The 24834-nt window shown below is 51.2% G+C and overlaps 10 protein-coding genes across 10 annotated transcripts; 5 read left to right on the top strand and 5 right to left on the bottom strand.

Annotated features, from left to right (window-relative positions):
- Nucleotides 1–13: 13 nt before the first annotated feature.
- PMZ80_000940 (uncharacterized protein) lies at nucleotides 14–877 on the bottom strand (the record flags this gene model as incomplete). Its single annotated transcript, XM_064869390.1, has 4 exons — nucleotides 14–525; nucleotides 618–703; nucleotides 765–780; nucleotides 862–877. 4 exons carry the CDS (start codon nucleotides 875–877, stop codon nucleotides 14–16), a joined length of 630 nt encoding a protein of 209 aa, XP_064734887.1.
- A 524-nt stretch (nucleotides 878–1401) lies between these two features.
- On the bottom strand, nucleotides 1402–3161 carry PMZ80_000939 (uncharacterized protein; the record flags this gene model as incomplete). Its single annotated transcript, XM_064869389.1, has 2 exons — nucleotides 1402–2909; nucleotides 2960–3161. 2 exons carry the CDS (start codon nucleotides 3159–3161, stop codon nucleotides 1402–1404), a joined length of 1710 nt encoding a protein of 569 aa, XP_064734886.1.
- Nucleotides 3162–4076: 915 nt separating this feature from the next.
- Nucleotides 4077–5642, bottom strand: THI6 (thiamine biosynthetic bifunctional enzyme; the record flags this gene model as incomplete). The annotated part of the gene is made up of 1 exon (XM_064869388.1): nucleotides 4077–5642. One exon carries the CDS (start codon nucleotides 5640–5642, stop codon nucleotides 4077–4079), a length of 1566 nt encoding a protein of 521 aa, XP_064734885.1.
- A 1098-nt stretch (nucleotides 5643–6740) lies between these two features.
- On the top strand, nucleotides 6741–8062 carry TIF5 (eukaryotic translation initiation factor 5; the record flags this gene model as incomplete). Its single annotated transcript, XM_064869387.1, has 2 exons — nucleotides 6741–6755; nucleotides 6806–8062. 2 exons carry the CDS (start codon nucleotides 6741–6743, stop codon nucleotides 8060–8062), a joined length of 1272 nt encoding a protein of 423 aa, XP_064734884.1.
- A 920-nt stretch (nucleotides 8063–8982) lies between these two features.
- PMZ80_000936 (uncharacterized protein) lies at nucleotides 8983–9333 on the bottom strand (the record flags this gene model as incomplete). The annotated part of the gene is made up of 1 exon (XM_064869386.1): nucleotides 8983–9333. The coding sequence occupies one exon, from the start codon at nucleotides 9331–9333 to the stop codon at nucleotides 8983–8985; it is 351 nt and encodes a 116-aa protein (XP_064734883.1).
- Nucleotides 9334–9918: 585 nt separating this feature from the next.
- On the top strand, nucleotides 9919–10621 carry PMZ80_000935 (uncharacterized protein; the record flags this gene model as incomplete). Its single annotated transcript, XM_064869385.1, has 2 exons — nucleotides 9919–9966; nucleotides 10019–10621. The coding sequence occupies 2 exons, from the start codon at nucleotides 9919–9921 to the stop codon at nucleotides 10619–10621; spliced, it is 651 nt and encodes a 216-aa protein (XP_064734882.1).
- A 3221-nt stretch (nucleotides 10622–13842) lies between these two features.
- Nucleotides 13843–15222, bottom strand: PMZ80_000934 (uncharacterized protein; the record flags this gene model as incomplete). The annotated part of the gene is made up of 1 exon (XM_064869384.1): nucleotides 13843–15222. One exon carries the CDS (start codon nucleotides 15220–15222, stop codon nucleotides 13843–13845), a length of 1380 nt encoding a protein of 459 aa, XP_064734881.1.
- Nucleotides 15223–16802: 1580 nt separating this feature from the next.
- On the top strand, nucleotides 16803–18497 carry POB3 (FACT complex subunit; the record flags this gene model as incomplete). The annotated part of the gene is made up of 1 exon (XM_064869383.1): nucleotides 16803–18497. The coding sequence occupies one exon, from the start codon at nucleotides 16803–16805 to the stop codon at nucleotides 18495–18497; it is 1695 nt and encodes a 564-aa protein (XP_064734880.1).
- A 792-nt stretch (nucleotides 18498–19289) lies between these two features.
- On the top strand, nucleotides 19290–20714 carry PMZ80_000932 (uncharacterized protein; the record flags this gene model as incomplete). Its single annotated transcript, XM_064869382.1, has 2 exons — nucleotides 19290–19316; nucleotides 19368–20714. 2 exons carry the CDS (start codon nucleotides 19290–19292, stop codon nucleotides 20712–20714), a joined length of 1374 nt encoding a protein of 457 aa, XP_064734879.1.
- Nucleotides 20715–22455: 1741 nt separating this feature from the next.
- Nucleotides 22456–24442, top strand: PMZ80_000931 (uncharacterized protein; the record flags this gene model as incomplete). The annotated part of the gene is made up of 3 exons (XM_064869381.1): nucleotides 22456–22805; nucleotides 22853–24078; nucleotides 24144–24442. The coding sequence occupies 3 exons, from the start codon at nucleotides 22456–22458 to the stop codon at nucleotides 24440–24442; spliced, it is 1875 nt and encodes a 624-aa protein (XP_064734878.1).
- Nucleotides 24443–24834: the final 392 nt, after the last annotated feature.

Below are 24834 nucleotides of genomic sequence, written 5' to 3'. Positions count from 1 at the left end.
CACCACAGGTGATCTATAGCTTACAGAACGTCTCAACAGCCAGCTTCGTATCCTCCTTCGTCTCCTTCACCAGCCCAGCAATAGCCTTGAAACTACTATCCTTCGCATCCCCCAGTATCTCATATAATAGGCTCTCGCTCGTAGTTACTACAGCCCCTTCCTGCCTCAGCCGTGCCAACGCGATATTCCGCTCACCAGAGTTACAGCTGCTTACACCGTCAGCCAGGACATATACCTTATGGCCCATAGATAGCAGGTCCAGCGCGGTCTGCGTGACGCAGATATGCGTCTCGATGCCCACGATGATCGCGGAGACGGGCTGGTGCGGTTTGCCGGCATCAGCTGGTGATGCTGAGGACTGCTTGGTGAGCGCGGCGACCAGATCGGGTACCATCATGGAGAAGGCGGTTTTGTCGATCTCTGTCGAGTAAGCCTCCGGCAGAAGGTCTTTAAGCTCCGAGACTGTGCTGCCGAGGCGAGCAGCATTCTGAGTCGTGGTGTAGATCGGGATGTTGAGGACTTTGGCTGAGGAGACGCAAAATATTGTCAGTGGCTGTGCGTACTAGTAATACGATGGCCTTCGGGAGCAGCAGAACATGCCAGCGCTCTGCACCTACCTGCTTTGACCATTTTCTGTGCCGTGGATATGACCTTCGGAAACTCCCATATTGCGCTTCGGAATTTTTCTTGGATGTCGCAGATACTAGTCTTGTTAGTCGTGGTGTCTTGGCCGTGGCTGGTGTCGCATTGCGATTCAGACATACAACAATGCTGGGTTCTCTGTAATCTGCGTCAGCCTCGTGTATCAATCAGCACAACTCCTTTGGGGTGAATCAAGCTCGGCAACAGCAGCCCACGTACCTATCCGAGAAGGCATATTGCTAGATCGACGTATGTTGAGAGCTTTTAAATGGATGTGATGCTGAAGTTAAGTTGCTCGTCTCAGCATGAATCTATCTCTAGATGTCGTTGTAGCGTAGTGTTCGTGGAATTGTGCAATGGAGAGAAGTACGACATGCTTCCGTCCGAGAAGCGGCATCAGAAACATCAGCCGTGCATGCACTCTGTGGAGAGCGCTAAAGCAAATGATGGCCATTGGAGAAAACAGGATGCGGAGTTTTCAGTGGAATGGGGACTGGCAAGCAAAGTGCATACGGCGGTGCGCTGCTGGTAGTATTTGCAGAACGATTTCGACAAGTGCATATGAAGAAAGCAGGATCAAAAAATGCTGTCGACTGCAACTGGCAGCATACAGGAAACAGGGCCGGACCTGACTATTGCACTTTATACATTAAAGTACATGTCTCTGCTGAACTGTCAGCAGCTCGGGAAAGGAAGGCTATTGCAGCTAGCTACCCTGCAGGCACTCCTGCTTTGATGCAGACCAAAAGTGTTACCTGCTCACGGGCCGCCACTCGTAGTCGACCTCCTCGACGCACCAGAATTGAGCCAACCAAAAGCACTTCCCGAACCGATTGGATTCGTCCTAGTCGGCCGCGGCTCTGTTTGCGTCGCACCTGGCTCTTGATTCTCCTGCTGTGATTGACCGAGATCTGGACCGGTCGCAGTGACTGGCGTAGAAGGATTCGACGCAGTCCGCGTCGCATTAGCCATGGACTTGCCGCTGGGCCGAAGCACTTTCATCGGTCGTGGCGCATCACGTCGGGCAAAGCTCGAAGAGGCTTGTCCATCAGCTGGCTTTTGAGATGTACCACCTCCGGCTGCAGCACTCCGCCATGATGACGACCAAACGCCAGAACTCGATTTCGAGACTGGTGTGGTAGTAGACTTATCGCTCTCGGTACCTGACTTTGAGTCCTCACCGAGACGAGTCTGTAGGTCCGTGGCAGCTCGTTGCAGAATCTGCCGTGGCTCTTCCTGCTTCTGCACATCTGACACATTCGAGGACGGCGCAGCCGCTCCGTTTGCAACCTCCGTCATTGGAGATGAAGGACTGACCACGGAGCTCAATCTGCTCGGTCTTCCAATTATGCCTGGTGTCGAAATATCACTAACAACATCAGATGGCAGTGCTTCTGAGACCATAGAGCCGCTTCTGCTTCTTGCTTTGGTCATCAAATACCTGTATACACGGTCATCTTCCGGTCTGACTAATGGCACAGATAGCTGGTTCCGATCGTCGTCGTATATCATCAGCTTGTCTTGCGAGAGCAGCAGATCGGCACTCTGCTGCCGCAGGACATCGCTACCAAGAACAATCTGTATTGATTTGTCCTGCGAAGAATGCTCGTCGACAACAAATTTAGCAGTGACGGTCGGCACTGATGGCGATGGACTAGCCGATCTCGACGACGGGGTCTGAATCTTTGCTTCTGTCATGTAGACCATGAGGCGAATCTTTTTCAACCCGTTCTCTTCAACGATTTCACCATCCAGCCCAAGGCTTTGCAATGTCTGCAAGCCGATGGACGAAACAGCAGCGCCAGTGCAGACAACAGCATAGAGCAGGCTATCATTTGTGAAGGTCTCACTCAGCCAGCATCGCACAATCGCAGGGCAAGGGCCCAAAACAAACAAGCCAGGCGGAGGGTGGCCGGAAACCCGGGGTGAGTTGTTTATCGACCCTAACAGTCTGCTGTTTTCCAGACCAAAGCTGTTCGCCCTTCCAAAGCCCATTGTGCTACTCCTGCCATCTGATCGGTGCGATAATGATCTCTCTGACAATGGATGGCTCCCGAATGCGCTGCCTGTCCGGGTCGGCAGGTCGATGGACTGTCTCGATGGCGCGTAATGATTTGCACTTTCGTCAAATCGTACCGATGATGCCGCTCTTGACGCTGCTCTTCTGGCCTCCTCATTCGTGTCTAATGTCAATGAGCTGATCATACCAGCCGGCGTATCATTGTCAAAATTGCGGAAGGCTTCGGCTGCGGGATTCAGGGTAGATTCTGCAGCAAGGGTCAGTCTGGGCCAGTTCTGCGTTACGTGGTCTTCTTACCTGTATGCGACGAAGACAGACCAGATGGGAAGGGTGAAGATGGGCCCCACAAGCTTTTCGACTTGACACCATCTTCACCCTTCTTCTCTATGCGCATTATGCGCTCGGCGTGCTGTTGCTGGGTTGCTGACAGACCATCGATAGCTGACTGTAGCCGCCAAAATTCTTCTCTTGTGGCAAAGCTGGAACCGGAACCATCCATCGCCTGACAGCGCAAGCCTTAGCAGTAACCAGACCTTCCACTAGGGTTTACGTATACCAGAAGAAAGCACATAAGCAGGTTAAGGTCGTTCCGTTCCTTGGTTGATGCTAGTGGTTGTAATCGTTGGTATCTCAATGAGAGTGCGCCTGAGCTGTCAAGGCAGGAGGAGGGCTATAGTCGTAGAACTCTCCCGATTGTTGAAAAAATGCTCCGCCTATAATGTCCTGTCTCCAAGCTACGTTCAGCGCTCGTGGTTCATCGACCAATGTCAGCGGCTGCGCTGTGAGAGTTGAGTATAGTAAATTTGGTACAGGACGCTGAGTCGGATACCAAAGCTCTTGGAGTACCAGGAAAGTGTGAGCAATAGCTGCAAACCCCTGCGATAAGTGGGAGGCGAAGGATCGAGGTGTGGTCAAGTACCGGGTAATTCCTCAGGAAAGGTCGACGGGAATGCTGCTCGATCGATACGTCGGCGATACAAGAGGGATGACTATTGCGTAGATTACAGATCAATCGTTTCAAGGGATTTGAGCTTGACGCGGGCGTCGGCTGGGTCAGTTTGGTGCTGGTAAGTTGTAACTTTCTGTAGAGACGAGCATTCTTCCGTAGCCACCTTCAGGTCCGCCGCAGGTAAAAGATGCCAAGGATTTCTAGAAGCATTTCAGATCCATCCTTGCAGCCGCCTCATTCAATTGCTCGTGGTCGCAGAAGTAGTGGCACCTCTACGTGATCTTTGATGCATCAGAACTATTGCTTATGAATGATGTATAGTCGTGGGGTGTCTGATCACTTCAGCACATTCTGACCAATATGCACCTTCCGGCTCCTTGCTCGTCAACGCATTGGCGCACTTAGCAGCATTTGAATTTGGATATTTTATACCTTCCGTATCAAGCTATCAACATTGCCTACACGTTACAGAAACTCTACTCGAGCGAGCTTCGATACATTCACACTCGTGATATCCTGTCCGATCAAGTATAGCTCGTCCAGGAATGCCGGTATGAACGACCCAGGCCCACGACAAGAAGCGTGCTGCTCGGCTCTCTCGGCGGCAAGCTCGTAATGCAAGATACCGGCCATGGCAGCCACAAATTTGTCATCTCTGTGCAAAGCAAGGTAGCTCACAACCACACTACCAAGCGCACATCCGCTGCCAGTAATTTTCCCTAGCCATTTGCTTCCGTTGGAGATCGCTGCCGTCCGAGTCCCATCAGACAGGTAGTCTGTAGCACCTGTCATAAGCACAAGACATCGCTCTTTCTGTGCCAACGACTTCACCATCTCCACTTTCTGCTGAGCACTCGAGGACGATGGTCCCGAGTCTACCCCTCGTTGCTGAATATTTGCAGAGCCCATCACCGCACCGATCTCACCTTCATTGCCTTTTATCACATCATAAAAACCAGCTTTGAGCAGTGTTTGTATAGCTTGGCGACGTACTGAGGTTGCTCCGCCACCGACGGGATCTAGCAGTACTGGATTACCTGCTGCATTATATGCTTTAACTCCAGCTTGGTAAGCATTCATTATGTCAGGGGTTATGGTTCCCATGTTAATGACAAGGCCGCCACCGAGCTGTGCCAGATCAGGAGCTTCTGCGCCATTCATAGACATGATCGGTGATGCACCTGTGGCGAGACACACGTTCGCCGCGAAGTTCTGAACCACTGTATTGGTCATGTTGTGCGACAGAACGGAAGATGAAACGTGTTTTTGTATGATACCCGGAATATGCTCGAACATGCCCTTATCACTTGCAACTTCTGATCCTGGTCGAGTGCTGATGTAGAACTTCTCTGGTGCATTTTTGACCCGCTGTAAAAGCTCGGAGGCGGCTCCTTGAGGATCAGCAGCTGCCATGATTGCACTCACAACAGCTACACCGTTCAGCCTGTTCTCACCAGCGGTGGACTGATGGATGACACGTTGGACGTTCGCCGCGTTAATGCTACCAATGGCGACACATCCGACTGAATGCTTAGTGCCCGTTTTGCAGCGGGTCAGGATCTCTTGGGTGCCTCTGGTACCGATAATGGACTTCGTATCCTTTTTTGTCGGTGTTGCAAACATCGTGCCAATACCTAGGTAATCTGCTCCACCTTGAATAGCAGCTTCAGCCTCTTCCATAGAGGAGGCTGTTACTCCGACTATGGCATTCGATGGTAGCATGCTCCGGACAGCTTCCAGTGGCGTGTCATCCTGGCCGATATGTACACCTTCTGCTCCAACAGCAAGGCACACATCGAGCCGGTCGTTAATCAGAAGTGGTACATTGTACTTCTTAGTGATTGAATGGAGCTTGGTGGCTGTTTTGATCAGGACACTGGTCTCGGCATGCTTATCTCTATACTGTACTATCGTCACTCCTCCTTTGCAGGCTTGCTCGACCACCTGGCATATATCCTTGTCTCCAAGTATCTCGGGAGTCGAATCACTGACAAGATATAAACTCAAGTCGAGGTTCGGGTTGGTGGCCATAATGTGATCTTCGACTGTGCTATACTTGGCACGAATTGCAAAACTGGTTATCAGAAACCCTTCATCACTCTAGTCGACCTAACAAAATCAAGGAAAGAATCAAATGCTAGCTTGTCTGTGTGAGGATGGAAGGAACGAGTTCATTGTGAGTTTCGAAAATCGGTGATTGTGTCATCCTTGTGCAGCGTCTTTTCTTCCAAGCATCCATGGTGAAACTGCAACTACATTTCAATGCTATAAAGTGTTCGTACCCTTCTCCGAAGTCTTCGACATCAATTCGTGGTGCGAGGCACAATCTACTCTTACAATCCATGTTGGATGCCAATGTTCCGGATTCTCTACCTTCGTACACCTTCTTCAAACAGCGTGCTTGGGAGACAGTCCGTGAGTATGGAATTCATGCACACGTTTCGGTTGCCTTGGACCTTGCATACAGCTGAGAAATTAAAACCCGCACTTGTGATACGTGATGCGTGCTACTACTGTACTTTGAGGACTCAGCTGGACAAGAGAAAGAATTGCGTGCGGTGTTGCGGTTGGTGCCTTCCGAATCCGTGCGGCAGTTTCTGCCTTCGAACGCCGAGTCCATGTCAGCGTAAGTGAGTCGTAAGGTTTAATTTCTAGTCTCTTTGACTTTTTCGTTCTTCCTTCTTCTACACTCCAACCACTATCGTTCTGATCATCGACTTCATCAGATTTTGATATCAGCCCTAGCAGCTTCCGATCGCGCTACACGCACAAACTCGACTGTTTGCCTCGCCGCTCATCACGAGCCTGCGCAATCGCACCCTTTGATATTCACACCAGCGAGATCAGAGACAACCGCAGATTGTCTATGTATCGTTACCACCCTTCAACATTCTCTCAACCCCAAAAGTTACAAATATTTCCGCTCTCGAGAAAACCTCGTAGAGACCACTCAAGATTCGCCTATGGTTGATACCTGCAAAACACAAAGGTTCATGTTGAGTTTAGACAATCGGTGGTAATTCCACGCATGTCTAGTCATACGCAAAGCAACCTTCTTTTCCTTCACTGAATTAATCAAAAATCGTGGCTATCGCAAATCTTCGGCAAATCTGATCAATATCCGCAAACATGGCTACCGTCAACGTGAGTTGGTCCTGTCTTACCTTCTATCATTTGTGCTAATAGACTGCGAGATCCGTCGCGATGTCGCCGACCCCTTTTACCGCTACAAGATGGAGCGCATCCAGTCTAAAATTGAGGGCAAGGGCAATGGTATCAAAACCGTTGTGGCCAACCTCCCATCTGTTGCGCAGTCTCTAGCACGTCCTCCATCGTACGTGATCAAGTACTTCGGATTCGAACTTGGTGCTCAGACCAACACAAACCCAAAAGACGATCGATGGATCATCAACGGAGCACATCAGTCGGACAAATTGCAGGAATCTCTTGATGGTTTCATCAACAGATTCGTCCTTTGCAAGGACTGTAAGAACCCAGAGACTGAGTTCGTCATCAAGGACGGGCGAATCTTGCTAGATTGCAAAGCTTGTGGTCAGCGGACCAACGTTGATATTCGACACAAACTGAGCGGATTCATCCTCAAGAATGAGCCAAAGGGGGGAAAGAAAGGAAAGAAGGAGAAAATGAGTCGTCGAGATCGAGCCAAGCTTGAAGCGCAAGAAAATGGTTCAGTCAACGGTACTGATCGCAGTCCACACGAATCCAACTCCGACAAGGATCTCGATGATGACGAGGCGGTCGCCGCTGGGAGCGATGACGAGTTCACCAAGCAGATCGAGGAAGGTGCTAAGGGCATCAGCGCTGCAGATGGGGACGACAAGGAGGATGAATGGGCTGTTGACACTTCTGCCGAAGCTGTCGCTGCTCGCGCCAAAGAGCTACCGGCCGATTTGAAGCGATCACTTGCCTTCGATGAGGATGACGATGAGGAGAATGGCTTCAGCGTCTACGATCAACTCGGAACTTGGATCGACGAGCAAGCTAAGGAGAAGGGCAATGTTAGCAAGGTTGACGATGTCGAGATCTACAAAAAAGCAGCTGAGCTCGGCATCGAGAGCAAGTACAAGACCTTGACCGTCCTTGCGCAGACCATCTTTGATGACAACATCGTCGCTCAGATCCCTAAGCGAGCCAGCATGCTTTCCAAGATGATCGGCGAGTCTGAGAAGCATCAGAAAGCCTTCCTAGGTGGTATCGAGCGCTTCGTCGGCAATGACCACAAGGACCTCATTCCAAAGGTGCCTCAAATTCTGATGACCTTGTATCAGAGTGATGTCATCAACGAGGAGGTCGCTAAGCCATGGGGTACCAAGGCCAGCAAGAAGTACGTGGATATCGCTACAAGTCGAAAGGTCCGTCAAGCCGCTGAGCCGTTCCTCAAATGGCTCGAGGAAGCAGACAGCGAAGATGAGGAGAGTGACGATGAGTAGGAGAATGCGCCGACAGCGCAGCTCCTCAAGGACATCTCAGATCACCTTTTCATATTCAGCCCATATCTCATCTCAGCACAAGTCTCGGCCCCCTCCGGCGTTTGGAACGACTCATTCAATTCAAGCTTCTCTTCTTGCTTGTCTTTCCACATAGAAGGGCATGACTGGTCGGGTAATACTGATGGTCTCGGTCCCTTTGCCACTCCTTCGATCAAATAGCTATTATGGCCATGCTGTTGTTGCAGCATAGGCTGGCTTTCAATAGATTGCGTTTGCCACAAAGCCGCATTGTTCTTGCAAGACGAAGTGATATTGTGCTAGACCATGAGCGGTGCAACAACTATGATAATACCTGCACTTCGCAATGTGAGCAGCTCGCGTTCACCAGGCATGGCTTAACTGCAATCCTGGTGGCATCTGGGGGTCTGACGGGAAAGTCCGAGCTCGGCAGCTTGCCGTCTCTGTTCCATCCTCCTGCCAGCCAGAGCTTTGCTTCATCTAATCATATTTACAAGGCTGACATTTTCTGGACACAAATGCTGCTGGATCCATTGTCTATGATCATCGCTAACAGTTCCAGACTCTCAACTTACGACGCGCATGACAAGGCGATCACGCGATCAGGGAAGCGCTTTGGTAACTGCCAAGGACACTGAAGGTCAAACGCTTGGCAATGTTTAGACCATCATGTCTCGAGGCAAATACTTCCATGAGCTGGCGGACAACAGCCTCCCTCTTTTTGTTTCCCCATCATCTTGATCTCAACCGATAGGTCTTGCGGCGCGGAAAACCGTAAAGGTTCCGCGTTCAAACTACGGATGCCAATCACCAGGTTCTCGAACGCCCGTACGCTGCCTTATCAACATCGAATTAGAGGTCTGAGGTTTACTCACCACCTCGCTGGACTTCACACATCTCTTTCATGCGTTCCAACCGATAACGCCTGAACCGAGGATGGCACCCTCCCCGTTTCTGATTGAGAGTCCTCGACCGATGATCCCATGTTCACTGACATCTAGTACCATCCGCGAACCACAGAGGACTTCTTGCCTGGATGCCATCATGGAGATGGAGTACATGACCGGATTGTCGACATCCGGTGCTGATTCGCCGTATCTGTGTACGTGGACTTGAACCTGGGAATCGTTGGATGTCAGAGGCGAGGCAAGTGAATCACCAAAGGAGGTCAAGGTCATTGCTGTTACGCCTGGTGCAAGAGACTCGAAGTATATGCGCGCCATTGGCGATTGTTGCTGGAAGACTGCTGCCATTACTGCACCTGGCTGGGTGGACCTTGGGAGCGGGGTGTTGCACATATTGATAGAGTACAGAGTGAGCGAGGCAACTGGACCCCGTTGTTCTTGATAGATCGGATCTGATGCTATGATGGATGTCGGATCTTGATAATCGTTAGGACTTCGTGGATGCTGGCGGCCACTCTCCTCTTCCGTTAACGATCCTGCAGCATTTCGGATCAATGCTTCGGGCAAAGATGTAGCATTCTTTGCTCGAAACACTTCCCACAGGCCGAGGAGCGGCCGGTATGATCGCTTTCACTACGATCGAGGACCTTATTCTGATACTGAGCACATAAGTGACCCACTCTAATGTCCTCACTTCGTCCTTACCCCGAAATGGTTTAGCGCCACAACAGGAAACGTGCTCACCAAGCAGTTGGGACGTGAGCAGCATGGTACGCCACTTCTTGCACCTCGATTCCCTCGACGCTCGAGGCTTCAACATTTCACCTTGTTGTTGTTGTTCAGAAGACTTCTCTCACAATACCACACAGAGGCCACCAAGATCGGATATAGTTAGCCTCGAGTCGGAAACAGGAACCAAGCACGTACATCACCATGAGTTCACAGACATACAGCCTCCCAAAGCTGCCATATGGTCTCACCGTCAGTCCTCTCACAGACCACTGCACAAAGTCAAAGAACTGACAACCACCAGGACCTCGAGCCCGCCATCAGCGGCCAAATCATGGACCTTCATTACAACAAACACCATCAAACCTACATAACGAACCTCAACAACGCCCTCAAGCAGCAAGCCGAAGCCACGTCTTCCTCGAATCTAGTCCAACACCTCGTGCTTCAACAAGCCATCAAGTTCAATGCAGGCGGACATGTAAACCACACGCTCTTCTGGGAAAGCATGACACCCCCTTTGTCTGCGAAGGCTGGACCAGAGGGCAAGCTTGCAGACGCAATCACCGCCCGCTGGGACTCTCTCGACAATTTCAAATCTGCGTTTGAAGCTGTGGCGTTGGGTCTGCAGGGTAGTGGATGGACGTGGCTCGTGAAGGATGCCGAAAGCGGCAATCTGGAGCTCATCACGAGCAAGGACCAAGATGTTGTGCCGGCTGGGAAGATACCGGTCTTGGGACTGGATATGTGGGAGCATGCGTATTACTTGCAGTATTTCAACAATAAGAAGAGTTATGTACAGGGGTGGTGGGCTGTTGTGAATTGGAAGGTTGCTGAGAAAAGATTTGAGGCTGGGGGCTTGGGTGATGTGTATGGTGGCTTGGCTGGGTTGAGCTCGAAGTTGTGAGTTCGAGGACCGCGAGTGTGACTCTCATGCTGAGAAAGTCACTACTTCGATACTTTTCCTTGATGCCGATGTATTCTGTCACTCACTTCGGCTCCACGCGCGTAGGTTCCTTGCTCGTCTCGAATGAAGAGTCTCGGAATCTGTTACACCGTGCGGATGCAACGTTGGGTATAGCAAGCCCGAAGATCCGCACCGGCGTGGATGGATACACCGAAATTATTGAAGCAAGACATTGGACATCCAGTATGTCGCTCTCATGAGCCCTGCTGATCCTGCAGGCGAGGCTGCCTGGGCTGCCTGTAATGTCATGCAATGTGATAACATACCAGGATTAGCGTATTGAGAAGGGTGTTCGATGAGGCTCAACTCGTATTTCGGGACATTGGGAAGAGCGAGGAGCCACTTTTGTAGCTTCTCTTCGGCGTGTGGAAACAAGGTTTACTGCTCTAGACTTCATCGGAGCTTCTTTGTACCAAGATACCTGGTCCAAATCGAGCTCCTGCTGCGTTAGTGGCTTGAGAGTCTGATTTCAGCATTTTTTGCGAGCCTATCACAAGGCGCACACGATGAGACAAGGTGTCTTACAAGGGGGTGCAGGCATACGCACCACTTGCTACCATCTGATAGCAGTCCCGAGAGGAAATCAAGAAAATGCGATGTCGAAGCTCGATAGCCAAGACCGATCTTTGTCACGTGATTTGATACTAGTGGCACACTAGTAAACGACATGCATCTTACCGACAATCGCTCAGCTAAGCTACCCCCAGCTAGGCTGACTAACAACTTACCACATAGTCACCGGCAACCGCCGATTAAACGGAGTGAGCGCTATAGACACAGATTTTGGCAAATTTGGCGTATAATCGACGAGCATTGTGCTCATTCCGTTGAATCGGCGGTTGACCGGTTCCCATGTTCAAATTGACGATGCTCCACAGCGCTTCGGGCTGCCATACCAACTCACATCGCGCGACATTGGTATGTTGTCTTGATGTGCCCGATTGCAAAATGCCAAGAAAGTAGGAACCACGAGGCCTTGCGCCTGCAGCGGCGCAGGATCCTCAGTCTGCCTGCTGTTTCAGCCCTGCTGATTTGAATTGTCTTTCGAAGATCTGCCAGCGTCCCGAGTCGTGGTGCTCCTGCCAATCATGAAAGCAGGACCATTAACCACGACTTCAGTCCTTCCCACCGCGGTGAACCCGACAAGCGCTAATGATCATCCTGGACAGGCACAAGCTCTCCCCAGTGGTCCTGCAACTGCTCAATGTTAGTGGTCCGTATCCATTGGCGTCCGTTCATTGAGAAGTTCTTAACTAGCGGCTGCGATGTCCATCAACTATTTTGAGGGCGCAACAACTCGCACCGCACCACATGCTGATCTCTGCAATCATGGCCCATTGCCGACGACGGGCGATCGCCCATTTCGACTGTCCGCCTCGCCACTACTGGGAAGGTAACTTCAGCAAGCAAGTCTTGGTTCACTTTGCCTTGACACCATCCCAGATTCGCTCGAGTCGAATGGATACGGTTGGCCCCAAGCTACGCATATCGTCCGAGCACTGAAGGTTACTCCGTGCATCTCCACAGCCGTCGTTGGTGCTCATGGGGCGCGCTTGACGGGCGGAGACACAAGTGTGCCTCCCATGCAAATGCCAAGAGCGTCTGCTCAAGCATCACCTCGCCCTCTCTCAGTCCTGGTCCGAGCCTCTTTGCGCTTGTCAGTGCCAGGTGTATGCTAGATATTTGGAAGCCGATGGAGACTCAGTAGTCCTAGCATGAAAGAGTTTATGATGGAGCGAGTCGATCGCGCTTGCGCAACTTGCGCCTAGACTGAGGTCACGAAGCGGTCGAGAACTAACGACAGGTATTCATAGAAGCAGTGCTCTTAGATAGCGCGAAGAGCGTTTCGGACCCCAAGATCATGTACAGGCATCACTGTTAATCGGCTTCGCCATCGGCACAGGAACATTGCTACAGGAGAAAGCACTTACCAGACGAAGGATGAATGTATTGAGGCTCGGTTTGCCACTTCGTTACTTCGCCCCTTCACCAAGGCATGGAACACGTCCGCTGGAAGGAGCGTCAAATGAACAAAATTCCTGCACAACAAGGCAACATAGGAGCATTCCTCCACAGAACCAGACATCCGCTGCGGATGAAAAAGAAATTCGCGCCTTGCACATCGTCCTTGAGCAGCAGTCGTTACGTACATATGACGGCACGGATAAACAGTCATCCTGTGAGCGACAGAGAAGTGAGCACTCGCACTCCGATGATCGATCATAGCGAACGCTAAGTACTGGACTCAAGGATACATTTGACCAAGCGTCAACGTCGGATGAGAACGTGGAAGACACAAGCGATGAAGGTCAGAATCAAGAGGAAGGTAAGCTGCATGCTAGAATCGGCATGTACGTTCGCTCATAGCGTTGCTAGATAGCAGTGATGTTCGTACAGTCAGCTCCGAAGATCATGTATCGCAAGAGACGAAACGAGCCACGACGGCAGGGCTGCATTCCACCGAAAGAAAGTACAGACCTCTCGTCTCCTGGCATTGACATCCTCGAAGGCCAAGAGGAAAGTTCAAGCCTGCCAAACAGATCTGTGAAAGGACAGATGAAGCGGTGTCGCTAGGCATTGAGGTATCGGCTCTACGGGCATAAGGGAGAACCACATGCCACACAGCAAATTCGAGCAGGAGTCGGTGCTCTGGTGACTATCTAAAGGACGGGAAATGGCCTTCCAAGCTCTTGAAGGCAGAACCGTTGCCAACTTCTACGACGGCGATAGCTTCATCTTCCTCAACATCATCGTCAAAGCTGCCTTTTTCACGTGTGAGACACAAGCGCTTTGTTAGTCGAATAGGGCTGAAGAGAAGCTCATAGCCAGTAGTGGCTCGCAGCCGCCAAGCCCTGTCCATATGACAGGTGCGCCTTCTGTTAGCTGCGTAACATCGAACGTGGCGCCTGCAGCTACCCTTCGTACTGACATGCTCCCAAGCACGCACAAGACCTGAATTTTGTTTAGCCAACCTGCTTTGAGAATTGCGTTCGAAACGTTCTATGATACCCATGTTCATATCCTTGAGGGTTACGATTACTCCTGTGCTGACCAGATACACAGTCAATGGAGTAACATTCGACGGCAGTACATCATTGAAAACGTTCAAACACAGCTTATGTACAATGCAATGCAACCTCTCCACCAAACCTCCAACCTGGCTACACCATCTGCCTAGTACTCGTCGCGTCCACGCTTGAGTCACGAGATCCGGCCCCCACGTACGCATATAAATTCATCCCAAGCCCCTCGTCACCAGCATCTGCATACCACCCGTGTGCTGCATTTGGTGGGTATGCTGGCGGCGCATAACCACCTCCGGTGTACGCGTTTGAATATCCCGTTTCTTGCGCTCCGGTCACTGTGATGTCAGTAGGCTGGGTTCGAGCTGGAGTGCTGCCACTGTACGGTTGCTGAGACATCGGCTCGAGATAGGCACTACGACCATGTTCCGGGCGTTGACCTCGTGCTTCGAAGCCTGACTGCGGGTTGCCTGCGCTAGATCGAAACGCACCAAATAGCAGCTTGACAGCAGTGAACATGCCAACCAGCAGGTCAGTCGGGTTGAAGACATTCGCAGCAGCACGGAAGGTGCCCATCCTCGGTGCGATGAGGTTCTTCTTTGCTGTCTCGTGATACTCCCGTGATCGGAAGACGTAATGGAAGAACACTGCAAACAATATCTGCTCGAATGCCACGAGGGCCGCCGGAATGCCATACTTCAGATCATACCCAGTCATCTTCTGGCTCGTCTCGATTTGGCCCAGCAGGATCGCAAAGATGATCGACTGCAAGAAGTTAAGGAAGACGATCAACTTGAAGCTAAGGATCTTGAGACCAGGTTTGTGTATTGAGAACTCCGGCTCCTTGTGGAAACGTATGTAGAACGTGACGACGGTGACGACCGCGGAAACGAGGAACACGGTGGTAATGACCTCGACCCAGATGTGTGCATACTTTGGGCTCCATGATTCTTCACAGTAGTGGTCTGTGGCTTCTGTGACGAGTTCCACGATGGTCATGATGGTACTGACGTTGACGAACAGGAAGACGATGATGAAGGACACGCGATACCATCTCTGGCTGCCACCTGGTACCACCGTGTACTTTGTAGTTGGTGGGAATTTGCGCCTCGGCCTTCGATACTCAAGCGTTGCGAAGAAGGCGGAACGGGCGTTTTCGTCTGGAGCAACGTGTTCGATGTATAGCAGGAAGAGCGCTGCGAGCGCGAAGGGCTCGTACAGGGCGATGAGGGGTTGCATGTACTTCGCGGCATCGTAGTTGAGGATACTGAGGGCGGAGAGTGTGGCAAACAAAACTGGGAAGAAGACTATGCGGACAATTTGTCGTTGCTGCTTTGGTTCGGTGTAGCGGTGGAGGTGTTTTATGATTAGGAAGATGCTGATGAGGGTTGTGATGCCTGCGCAGGATATGCTGAAGATGAACAGAAGTTGTTGGAGGGTGAATGGGCCGACGATGTCGACGGGGTTGACACCGTATTCTTCCCAGTTGCTGGGAAGTGGACAGCCTGCGTCGGACATGATAGGGAGTGCTTGGCTCTTGGGAGCTCGGTGAATTGTTGTAGAGGGTATCGGCAGGTGCTTGTTAGTATATCATGAACAGCTAGCGCAGGACGAGACAGTCTTTGCGGGCTACTTACAGTGTTTGATGAAGCCGGTGTCTGGACAGATGGGCTGTTCGAGGACTGATATCAAGTCAGGAGGAGCGCAAGCATATGCAAAGCTCATCTTTCATCTGGGCAAGCGAAAGCATTGTATCATAGCCTCGCATAGTAGCGTGGCACAGCGGGACCACGATACCTTGACCATGTCGCTATAGCCAGTCCACCAGCAATGATGGTATGATGCGACTGCTGCTGTTATTGGCAGCCGTTTCGCGAAAGCGAACTGTACCTCGAGAGGCTAACTGCTCCAGGCCTTCGCGGTCGAGGTTGCACAAGATGCCTCAGCCGCAGCGAACCAATGCCCTTGTCCGGGACCGAAGGCTTGTGTATAGCTACCAATCGTGACGGTTCCTGGAGTATGCCGAACCCCGATAGCAGAGGTAGCTTGGCACTACCAGGTCTTGGGTAGGCTTAGTGACGCTTGTCAGGTTGACAACTTGGAAAGCACAGCCTAACATCGGTGCCGAGCACTAACATGCGACGACATGTTACGCGAGTTCACAGCACGACTTGACTGATGCTCTGCTAGAAAATCGATCGATGTCATTGCCAGAATTGATCAGGTACATCAGGCCGTTTGATTCAAGATCTAGCAGCAAAAAGACATAGGACGCCTGAGAACTCAAGACATGCCCTTGGCTGTGAATGCTAGCTTGAGCTTACCTAATCGATGTGAGCATCGACGTGAACAGTTAGAGACGGATCTCGAAGTTTAGACCGCTCTACGCGCGGATCAACACTTGCTTAGAAGTAGCAGCAGTCGAAGCGGTCAGACTCCTTCACATCCATAGCTTTCTGACGTCGTAATTCAGGGCAGCTGGCAGCTGAGCCCATGCTCTATTCACAGCTTCGCGTCAAAGGCTTTGTCGCACCTCTGGTGGCCACCATACAAGCCAGGACAAGACAACATCATGTAGACATTTGCTCATAGACGGGAGATGACTGGTCTGAGCTCGTTCCAGCAGAAGAATTCAGGAGCTGAATGGTATGAGAACAAGATTTGTGTTTTCCAATATGCTATCTCCTCAGACAACAAATGCTTCCTGTGAGCAATATGGACCTAGCTTTTTGTGGTGATGTCCTACATTTCTGGTGCTGCCTTTATACCTTCCGTGGTTCTTGATGAGTGCGCTAAATGTTTCTACTCTGCCGGATAGGTTGCCTTGCTGCCTGAGACGCGTTAGCGCGTTTTCTTCTAGCGGGCGACATTTGTCTGGTCGAGGACAGTGAGTGGTTCATGGTTGTACCTTCTTCACCATCTACATAAGGTTCTTTCTTTTCCGACAGGCACCCTCCCCAGTGCAAATCGACGCGTCTCTGAAATTTCAAGAAAACGCTTGGTTTTCATCAACCTGCTTTCGACCTTATCCTTCATAATTCAGACATCGGGAGGACGCCAGTATCCATCTCGGCGCCACAGCGGCGCCCTACATCGCCATGGAGAACTTCGAGAATATCTATCTAGACCTGTCAAAACAACCCGGCAGATGCAGATTGGCAGAAAGCGGTCTAGGTTGGAAACCAGCATCCGGCGGGGATGTCTTTCCTCTTGACGGCAGCGCAATACAAGGAGCCCAGTGGTCGCGGGCATCGAAAGGCTACGAGATCAAGATATTCACTAGAGACGACCAAGTAATACAATTTGATGGCTTCCAAGAAGACGATCACGATCGCGCAGCCAAGGCATTCAAGATCTGGTACGGCATCAATCTCGAGAACAAGGAGCACGCCTTAAGAGGCTGGAATTGGGGAAAGGCAGAATTCGGACGAGCAGAACTGGCATTCAACGTACAAAATAGACCAGCGTTCGAGATACCCTACTCAGAAATATCGAACACGAACTTAGCAGGCAAAAACGAAATCGCAGTGGAATTCAACTTGGGAGAGGAGCCGAAGACGAACGGTGCAAATGGCGTCAATGGAGATGCAGGAAAGACCAAGAATAGAGGTCGAAAAGCGGCGGCAGCACGAGACGAACTGGTCGAGATGCGATTTTACGTCCCAGGCACAGTATCGAAACGAGAAGCCAATGGTGAAGAAGCCGGTAGCGACGCTGAGGGTGACGAGGAAGACCAGCAAAATGCAGCAAATGCCTTCTACGAGACTCTTATGGACAAAGCTGAGATCGGCGAAGTGGCAGGCACAACTTTTGCAACATTCCAAGACATTCTACACCTGACGCCTCGTGGCCGATTCGATATCGATCTCTACGAAACCTCTTTCCGCCTGCGCGGCAAAACATATGACTACAAGATTCAGTATGAATCGATCAAGAAGTTCTTCCTTTTACCGAAGAACGACGAAATGCACACCCTCATTACACTAGGTTTAGATCCGGCGCTGCGACAGGGTCAAACAAGATATCCATTCGTGGTCATGCAGCTGAAGCTTGACGATGAAGTTAACCTCGACCTCAACATGACCCCAGAACTTCTTGAAACAAAGTACAAGGACAAGCTGGATTCACACTACGAAGCACCAATACACCATGTCATTGCAAAGGTCTTCAAAGGTCTATCGGGCAAGAAGATTATCATGCCCTCCAAGGACTTTACCTCCCACCACAACATGAACGGTGTCAAGTGCTCTATCAAGGCAAATGAAGGTCTCTTGTTCTGCTTGGACAAATCTTTCATGTTCGTGCCTAAACCAGCCACATATGTTAGCATCGAACATGTATCGAATATTACCATGAGCCGGGTGGGTGGTGCCTTAGCTGCTAGTCGCACTTTTGACATCACCATCACGCTTAAGAACGGTGCGGGAGAACACCAGTTCAGCAATATTAACAGAGAGGAGCAGCAGCCGCTTGAAGATTTTTTCAAGGCCAAGGGTCTCAAATTTAAGAACGAGATGCTGGAGGACTCGACGACGTTGCTGAAGGCTGCGATGGACCAGGATCTCGCTAGTAGCGATGACGAAGATGCTGTCAATCGTGGTTCAGCGGACGAAGATGACGAATCACCGGATGAGGACTTCCAAGCGGACAGCGACAGTGATGTGGCAGAAGAGTTCGACGAGGATCACGAGAGTAGTGGGAATGATAGTGATGCGGAAATGGCGGATGGAAGTGATGGTGGTGATGCAGATGAGGAGGAAGACAGCAGACCGAAGAAGAAGGCGAAGACATAGAATGTGCCAGTGAAGGGGCAGGTCTACGGCAGATCGCCAAAGCGTGCTGGGCGCCAGGGACGCACGAAGTGTCCACATTGTCCAATCTGCAACAGGTTCCATCGAGGTGGTGAAGCGGAATGCTGGGTAGCACATCCAGAGAAGAATCCTTGGAATGAGCTGGATGATTTCCTGGAGCCGGGCGAAATCATCACGGATCCGAAGGCTGCCGGCATGGCTAAGATAGCCCGCCGTAGAGAGAAGAACAGCTCTCGGCATCTCAGAAATGCATATCGGAATCACGACTAGAAAACACTACTAGGGCAGTCCGCTAGCGGATGCCAGGTGAGGGCTTTGGTGGACGCCAGTATCGTTAGTAGGTTCATAGAGATAGCTCATTTCTAGGTACATGGCCTACCTAGGCTTTGGACGGATATTTTTGGTCATGGAAGTATGACTTTCTCACGTCCTGGTGCGTCCGTGCTACCACCATATACTATATCTGTATACTGTATAAGGCATCGTCTATTGTATTGCTTCGATCTGCCAATGCTGCCTCATGAGTATCTCAGATATTCTTCATACAAGCCTCGGCTGAAAGTGGATGTTCCGAGCGAGCGCTGATTCGTGTAACACCTGCCACCCCATGTCATGGAGTTTCTGCGGAGGTGGAGCGACATCATTATTGCTTGAGATGCTTGAGTCGTTGTTAACACCGGTGTGGTTGCGATCATCTCTTTACTCTCACAGAAAGATGCGACTGTGTGATCCCGGGTGTTCCTGCAAGCAAATTCATGATCTGGTGTAGTCAACATGGGCACAGTCTACATATCTCAGCTCGTATGTATAGGGACCCATCAAGACCAGTTAGATATACTGACTTCTGCTCAGGATGCGTTCGAGCTGTACCATAAGGTCAAGGAAGAGAGCAACCATGCTGATGCCTCGTCCGCTTCGAGGCAGCTCCTGAGATCAATAGGAGATGGTCTAGCTGGGTCCGCCGGCGCATCGATCTCGAATGTTATCACATATCCGCTCGACCTCATCATCACACGTCTGCAAATCCAGCGGCAACTGCGAAAGAATGCTAAGGAAGCTGGTGAGGGCGAATACAAGGGCCTAGTAGACGCATTCCACAAGATTCACAACAACGAAGGAGGTTGGAAGGGATTCTATGCTGGGCTGCTCTCCGACACTGGCAAAACCATTGCGGACTCCTTCATTTTCTTTCTCTTGTATGACTACCTGCGGCGCGGTCGGATCCGAAAGAATGGCGGGGCTCACTCTCTACCAGCGCTTGAAGAGCTAGGTGTGGGTTTCGTGGCTGGAGCAACGACGAAACTGTGTACTACTCCTATTGCCAACATCGCTACACGACAGCAAGCTGCAGCGTTGGCCGACCGTGGCGCTAAGACTCCTTCCTTCATGGAGATTGCCAACAACATCAGAGCTGCGGATGGTCCTTCTGGCTTCTGGTCTGGTTACTCTGCTTCACTGATCTTGACGCTGAACCCCAGCTTAACTTTCTTCCTGTTCGAATTTCTAAAGCGAGTCTCATTACCCAAGTCGAAGCGGGAAAATCCTCCAGCAATCGCAACCTTCTTCCTCGCAGCACTGTCGAAAGCATGCGCTAGTAGCGTCACATATCCTTTCAGTTTAGCAAAAGCACGGATGCAGGCCGGCAGTCTGAGCAATAAGAAAGAGGAAGAGGACGAAGACAAGACAGTGGACAAGAACATCCATTCGAACAGCAAAAAGGTCGAGAAGGTAGAGAGAAAGGCCGCCCGACATACCCTACTCAGTACCATCATGACCATCTACACAACTGAGGGACCCACAGCGCTTTACGAAGGTCTTCACCTTGAAGTTCTGAAAGCATTCGTTTCGCATGGTATCACGATGAGCGTCAAGCAGGCTATCGCTAGGCTCATCTCACAGATTTCTTACACCTTGTCAATCATTTTCTCTAGGTACACAAGCAGGGCAGCTAAGCAAGCCTCACGACTAGCTGAGCGCGCTAAAGACTCAAGTGTCGAATACTATGATTTGAGCATTAAGAGAGTAAACGACAAAGTGCAGGAAGCTGCAACTGCGACCAAAGGAAAGGCGTACGAAGTCGCTGAGTTTGTGCACGAGTATGTGGAAGAAGAGGATAACGGTGAAGGCTGGAAAGACCTTTATGGCACCACTGGGTTATCAAAGTGGCTTGATGAGCGTTTCACTGATCCAGAGAAGTGAGTCCAAGTAGTCAACGATAACGAAGTTGAGGAGTGCACGGCCGGAGTCGCTAAGTACGAATATTTGGTTGCCTGGAGAAGATTTCGGGTCGGACCCGCAACAAAGTATTTTCGCTTTTAAGTGAAGATGCATGTGAAGAAACATCAGCAGAACGGTAACGTTAACCCGAAAGAAGGCACTTCAATCCACGCATTGGTACAGACATGGCAATCACCAAGGCGGCTAAAAACGAATTACGTGCTGTTATGCACCTTCGCAATGGTCAAAAAGTGCAAAAACTCAGACCACCGGGTTCACAGGTGTATCTGGAGGAAATCCCAACTGTACTGCCGAAGCAGGAAGCGCAGGGATTTTGTTCGAGTCAACTCATGAAGCTGGCGCTACTTGCTCGTTGCAAGCTTGACCTGACCAGCTACACGATGTTGACATTGTCGGTATGAGGATGATGGCGTGTATTCGAAGGAGTCGTGGAGCTGGCGCCGCTTGCCGGTGCAAGTTTGACCTGACCGACTCCAAGACGTTGTTGACCAACTCGGCTATGAGGACATGTATGTTGTATTGGAGTGCAAATGTTGTTGTGATGGTATATGTACTTGCTTTTGACAAGTGAAAGAGGTGGGTCTTTCGGGAAAACCCGAGTGAAGGTGTTCCGGAGTAAGATTATCTGCCAAGACATGGCCACCTGCACCAAGCACGCGAAGGTCGAATCAAACATTGTCTACAGTCTGCACGTGCGCAGACAGACAGAAGCGTCTTCGTACAGGAATTCAAGGTGTTGGCTGTTCAGAGGAGCCATTATTTGCCTGCAGCTCCCATCGCGCAACGCCAAGCGGCTTTGACGATCTTCCACCACATAGGTCTGGAAAACTGCGGTGGCCAGACTATTGACGACCCTGTGCAATATTGCCTTGAGCAGGCTCTGCAGTACAGTATGGGAGGAGGTTACAAATTCCCGGATGTTCGAAAGGTCTCTATGGTGGGCGAAAGAATTGTATGCGTTTCGTTGAGGTTGGAGTCTTCATCAAGCAGGCATAGGAAGTGCATGAGGCAAATACCATGCAAGACTCTCCGCAACGTGCTCTGACACAGAAGCACTGATTCTACAGAAACTGCTACGTCTGTGGTCGCAGGGTCTGTTAGGCCCTTGTTCTCAAGCATTATCAGAAGCTACAAGTGACTCCTGTCTGGCATGGACTAGCCAGACCAGTCGGCTCAGCAGTGGCCTGGAAACAAAATGTATTCATACCCGGTCTTCATTCGTTTCAGGTTGCCCAAAAGGGGTTGAGAGCGCCTGTATATGTCCAAAAGCGGCTAATTACTTCGCTTAAGGCGATCGAAACTGGGCCAATACTTCGAACGCCTCACATAAGAACCATAATGGTTTGATCGCTGCTAAGCGATGCCAAGTCCGACATCTGAAGCTCTGTTCCGACTACATCGTCACAAAGTCGTGTCAACATCGACATGGCTGCACTCTGAGGTGTGCCATAGTGTCATCTATTGACACGCTTCAAAGCCGCTGATACTGAGGCCCTGTTTCCAGGTCTTGGAGTCCTTCACATCCGTCCTGGACAGGCGCGAGAAGATGCATATAAGGTCGGGGTCTCAGCTCCTTGAGGGTATTCTTCATCCTTCAACCACCTTCTATTCAGTCTTTCTTTGCCGCGGGTCGGTTGCTATCGCTAGGAGCTAGACTCTCACTCATCTTCAGTTCAATCACAACTCCTTCATCAAAAGCAATATGAAGCAAGCGCCTTTACTCACTTTCCTTGCGTCTGCATTCATACCAGCCTACGCTCGTTTCGGCCAAGAGAACGTACCCATCGATGCCATCCAGCAGGTCCAGGGCGGCAACCCAGGAGACGCAGCCACTATCGCTGGCGCAGCCATCAGCGACCTCCTCGGTGGCGCCGATGCATGCGACAAACTCAAGCGCGGTGACCAGATTTTGTCTGAACTAGGTGAAGGCGACGACGCTATCGCTGCTGCAATTGGAATGGTTGCTGCTGAGAAGAACTTCAACCCGTCTGCACAGGATGTCCCTACCGTCTGTGATGATCCTACGTTGCCGGAGAATCCACTGTTGAGGGGGTGAGTGCCTAGCTGAGAATTACCGGGACCAATACTAATGTATGCAGTATCACTCCACTAGTTGATCCTGCTGTCGAAGGTGCTGATGTAGCGAACGCCCTGTCGGAGTCGACGGTGGCCGCGCCTTTGGATGCGGAAGGCAAATCTATTGCAGATTTGCTTACTGAGAACGGGTTTACAAGCTTTAACACTCAAGGTGCTGCTGGAAATGCCGGAGCAGCGGCGAGCCAGCAAGCTGATGGTGCTGCTGACAGTGCAGATGCTGCGGATGCCGCGGATGCCAATGCCAACACCAGTGCCAACGATAGCGGCTCTATGGACAGCAACGCCATGGGCGGCAACGCTAACGACAGCAATGCCATGAACAGCAACGCCAAGGACAGCAATGCGAACGACAGCAACGCCAAAAGTGGCAATGCAGACAAGGGCAATGCTGAAGATAATGCGAACGCTAATAGCAAGGCTAACGCAAACGACCAAGGAGCAATTTGTAATGGCGGGAGTGCGAACGATGCTTCTGCCGCTACTGGCAACCAAGATGCCGGGAAGAGCGACGGCGCCAGCAAGCAGAACGGAGACTCGGGGAAAGCCGATGCCGCTAACAGCAACAGTGCCAATGACGCTGGCATGGCGAACAATGCTACTGCAGGCAGTGGCAATAAACAGTCCGAAGACAACGGCAATGCTGGTGGTGAGAATGAGGGCATGGGCAACAACAATGCTGGAGATGCCGGCAGGAACGACGCCAATGGAGCCCAGAACATGAACAACGCTGATAACGGCAACGATGCTGGTGACAATGCCGGCAATGCCGATATGGCGAACGACAATAATGTCAGTAATGCTAGTAATGGCGACATGGCCAAGGGCAATAACAACGCTGATCAGAATGGCGATTCTGGAATGGACAACTCGGCCAACAAAGGCGCTGGGGCTAATGATTCTGGCAACAACGATGCCTCGGACAACAACAACAACAACAATGACAACGCCGGCGCCGATGCCCAGGACGGCAACAATGCTGGTAACAACATGGGTAACGACGTTGGTAGTGGTATGGCTAATGCTGGTAAAGACATGGGCAACAATGCCGGCAACGACGGAGCCGACGCTGGCAACGACATGGGCAACAACGCTGGTAACGATACCGGCAACAACAACGCCGCCGACTCCGCCGATGCGAGCAACGGCGCAGCCACCGGCGCCGGCGCCGGAGACTTCGGCTCCTGCGACCCAACAATGAGCTTCGAAGGAGGCCGAGCCAACCGCCCAGGTAAGTCGTGCACCCTTCCTCCTCCTTTCTCCCTTCCAATCACCCCTTACTAACACCCATCCCAGCCGATGAATTCACCTTCCAATCCAACGACCCCGCCATCGCCGCAAACCAACAAGAAGCGCTTAACCCCAACATCATCACGAACCGCATCTGCGACGAATTGGTCAACATCTGTGGTGCTGATGAGGCCGCGATCGCTACGTGTGGGGATGCTCAAGCTCAGATTGAGGCGTTGGGAACGAGGGATCAGAGTACGGCTGATGCGTGGAATGGGCTGGTCGGGGGTGGAGGTGCGGCTGGGAGGAGAAGAGCGGTTAGGATGAGGAGGGCGAGGAGGGCTATCGTGAGGAGGTCTTCTTGATTCTCGCAAAGATTGTAGGGAGGTTGAGCACAGAGTACGAGCAATGCCAATCGTTTGCATTATGGCACCTCCAGACCTTTCAACACCTTTGAGCACTTTTGACCTCGCCCCACCATGTTCTGCTTGTTGGTTGCATCCACGATGCCTGCGTAACACACACTCAATAAGGCATGGCACCTTCCGTCATATCAGCTGAAGATGCTATCCACGCATGGAGAGGGTACTGTACAATTACCCATTCCGATGCTCCTGCATCGCTGAAACGCGAACGTAACAGGCAAGTGCGTCACGCTGTAAGGGTAAGCGAAACCCACAGACCGCTCCTGCCTTCTGATTCTCCTCTTTGCGAACGGTAAGAGCGACCCCGTGACGCGGAAGGTGCCATCAGCCGA

The sequence above is a fragment of the Knufia obscura genome (genome assembly GCF_036327395.1).
Source record: "Knufia obscura strain CCFEE 5817 isolate CBS 148926 chromosome Unknown scaffold_1, whole genome shotgun sequence".
Classification (NCBI taxonomy): Eukaryota; Fungi; Ascomycota; class Eurotiomycetes; order Chaetothyriales; family Trichomeriaceae; genus Knufia; species Knufia obscura.
This window is presented reverse-complemented; position numbering and strand designations above follow the sequence as displayed.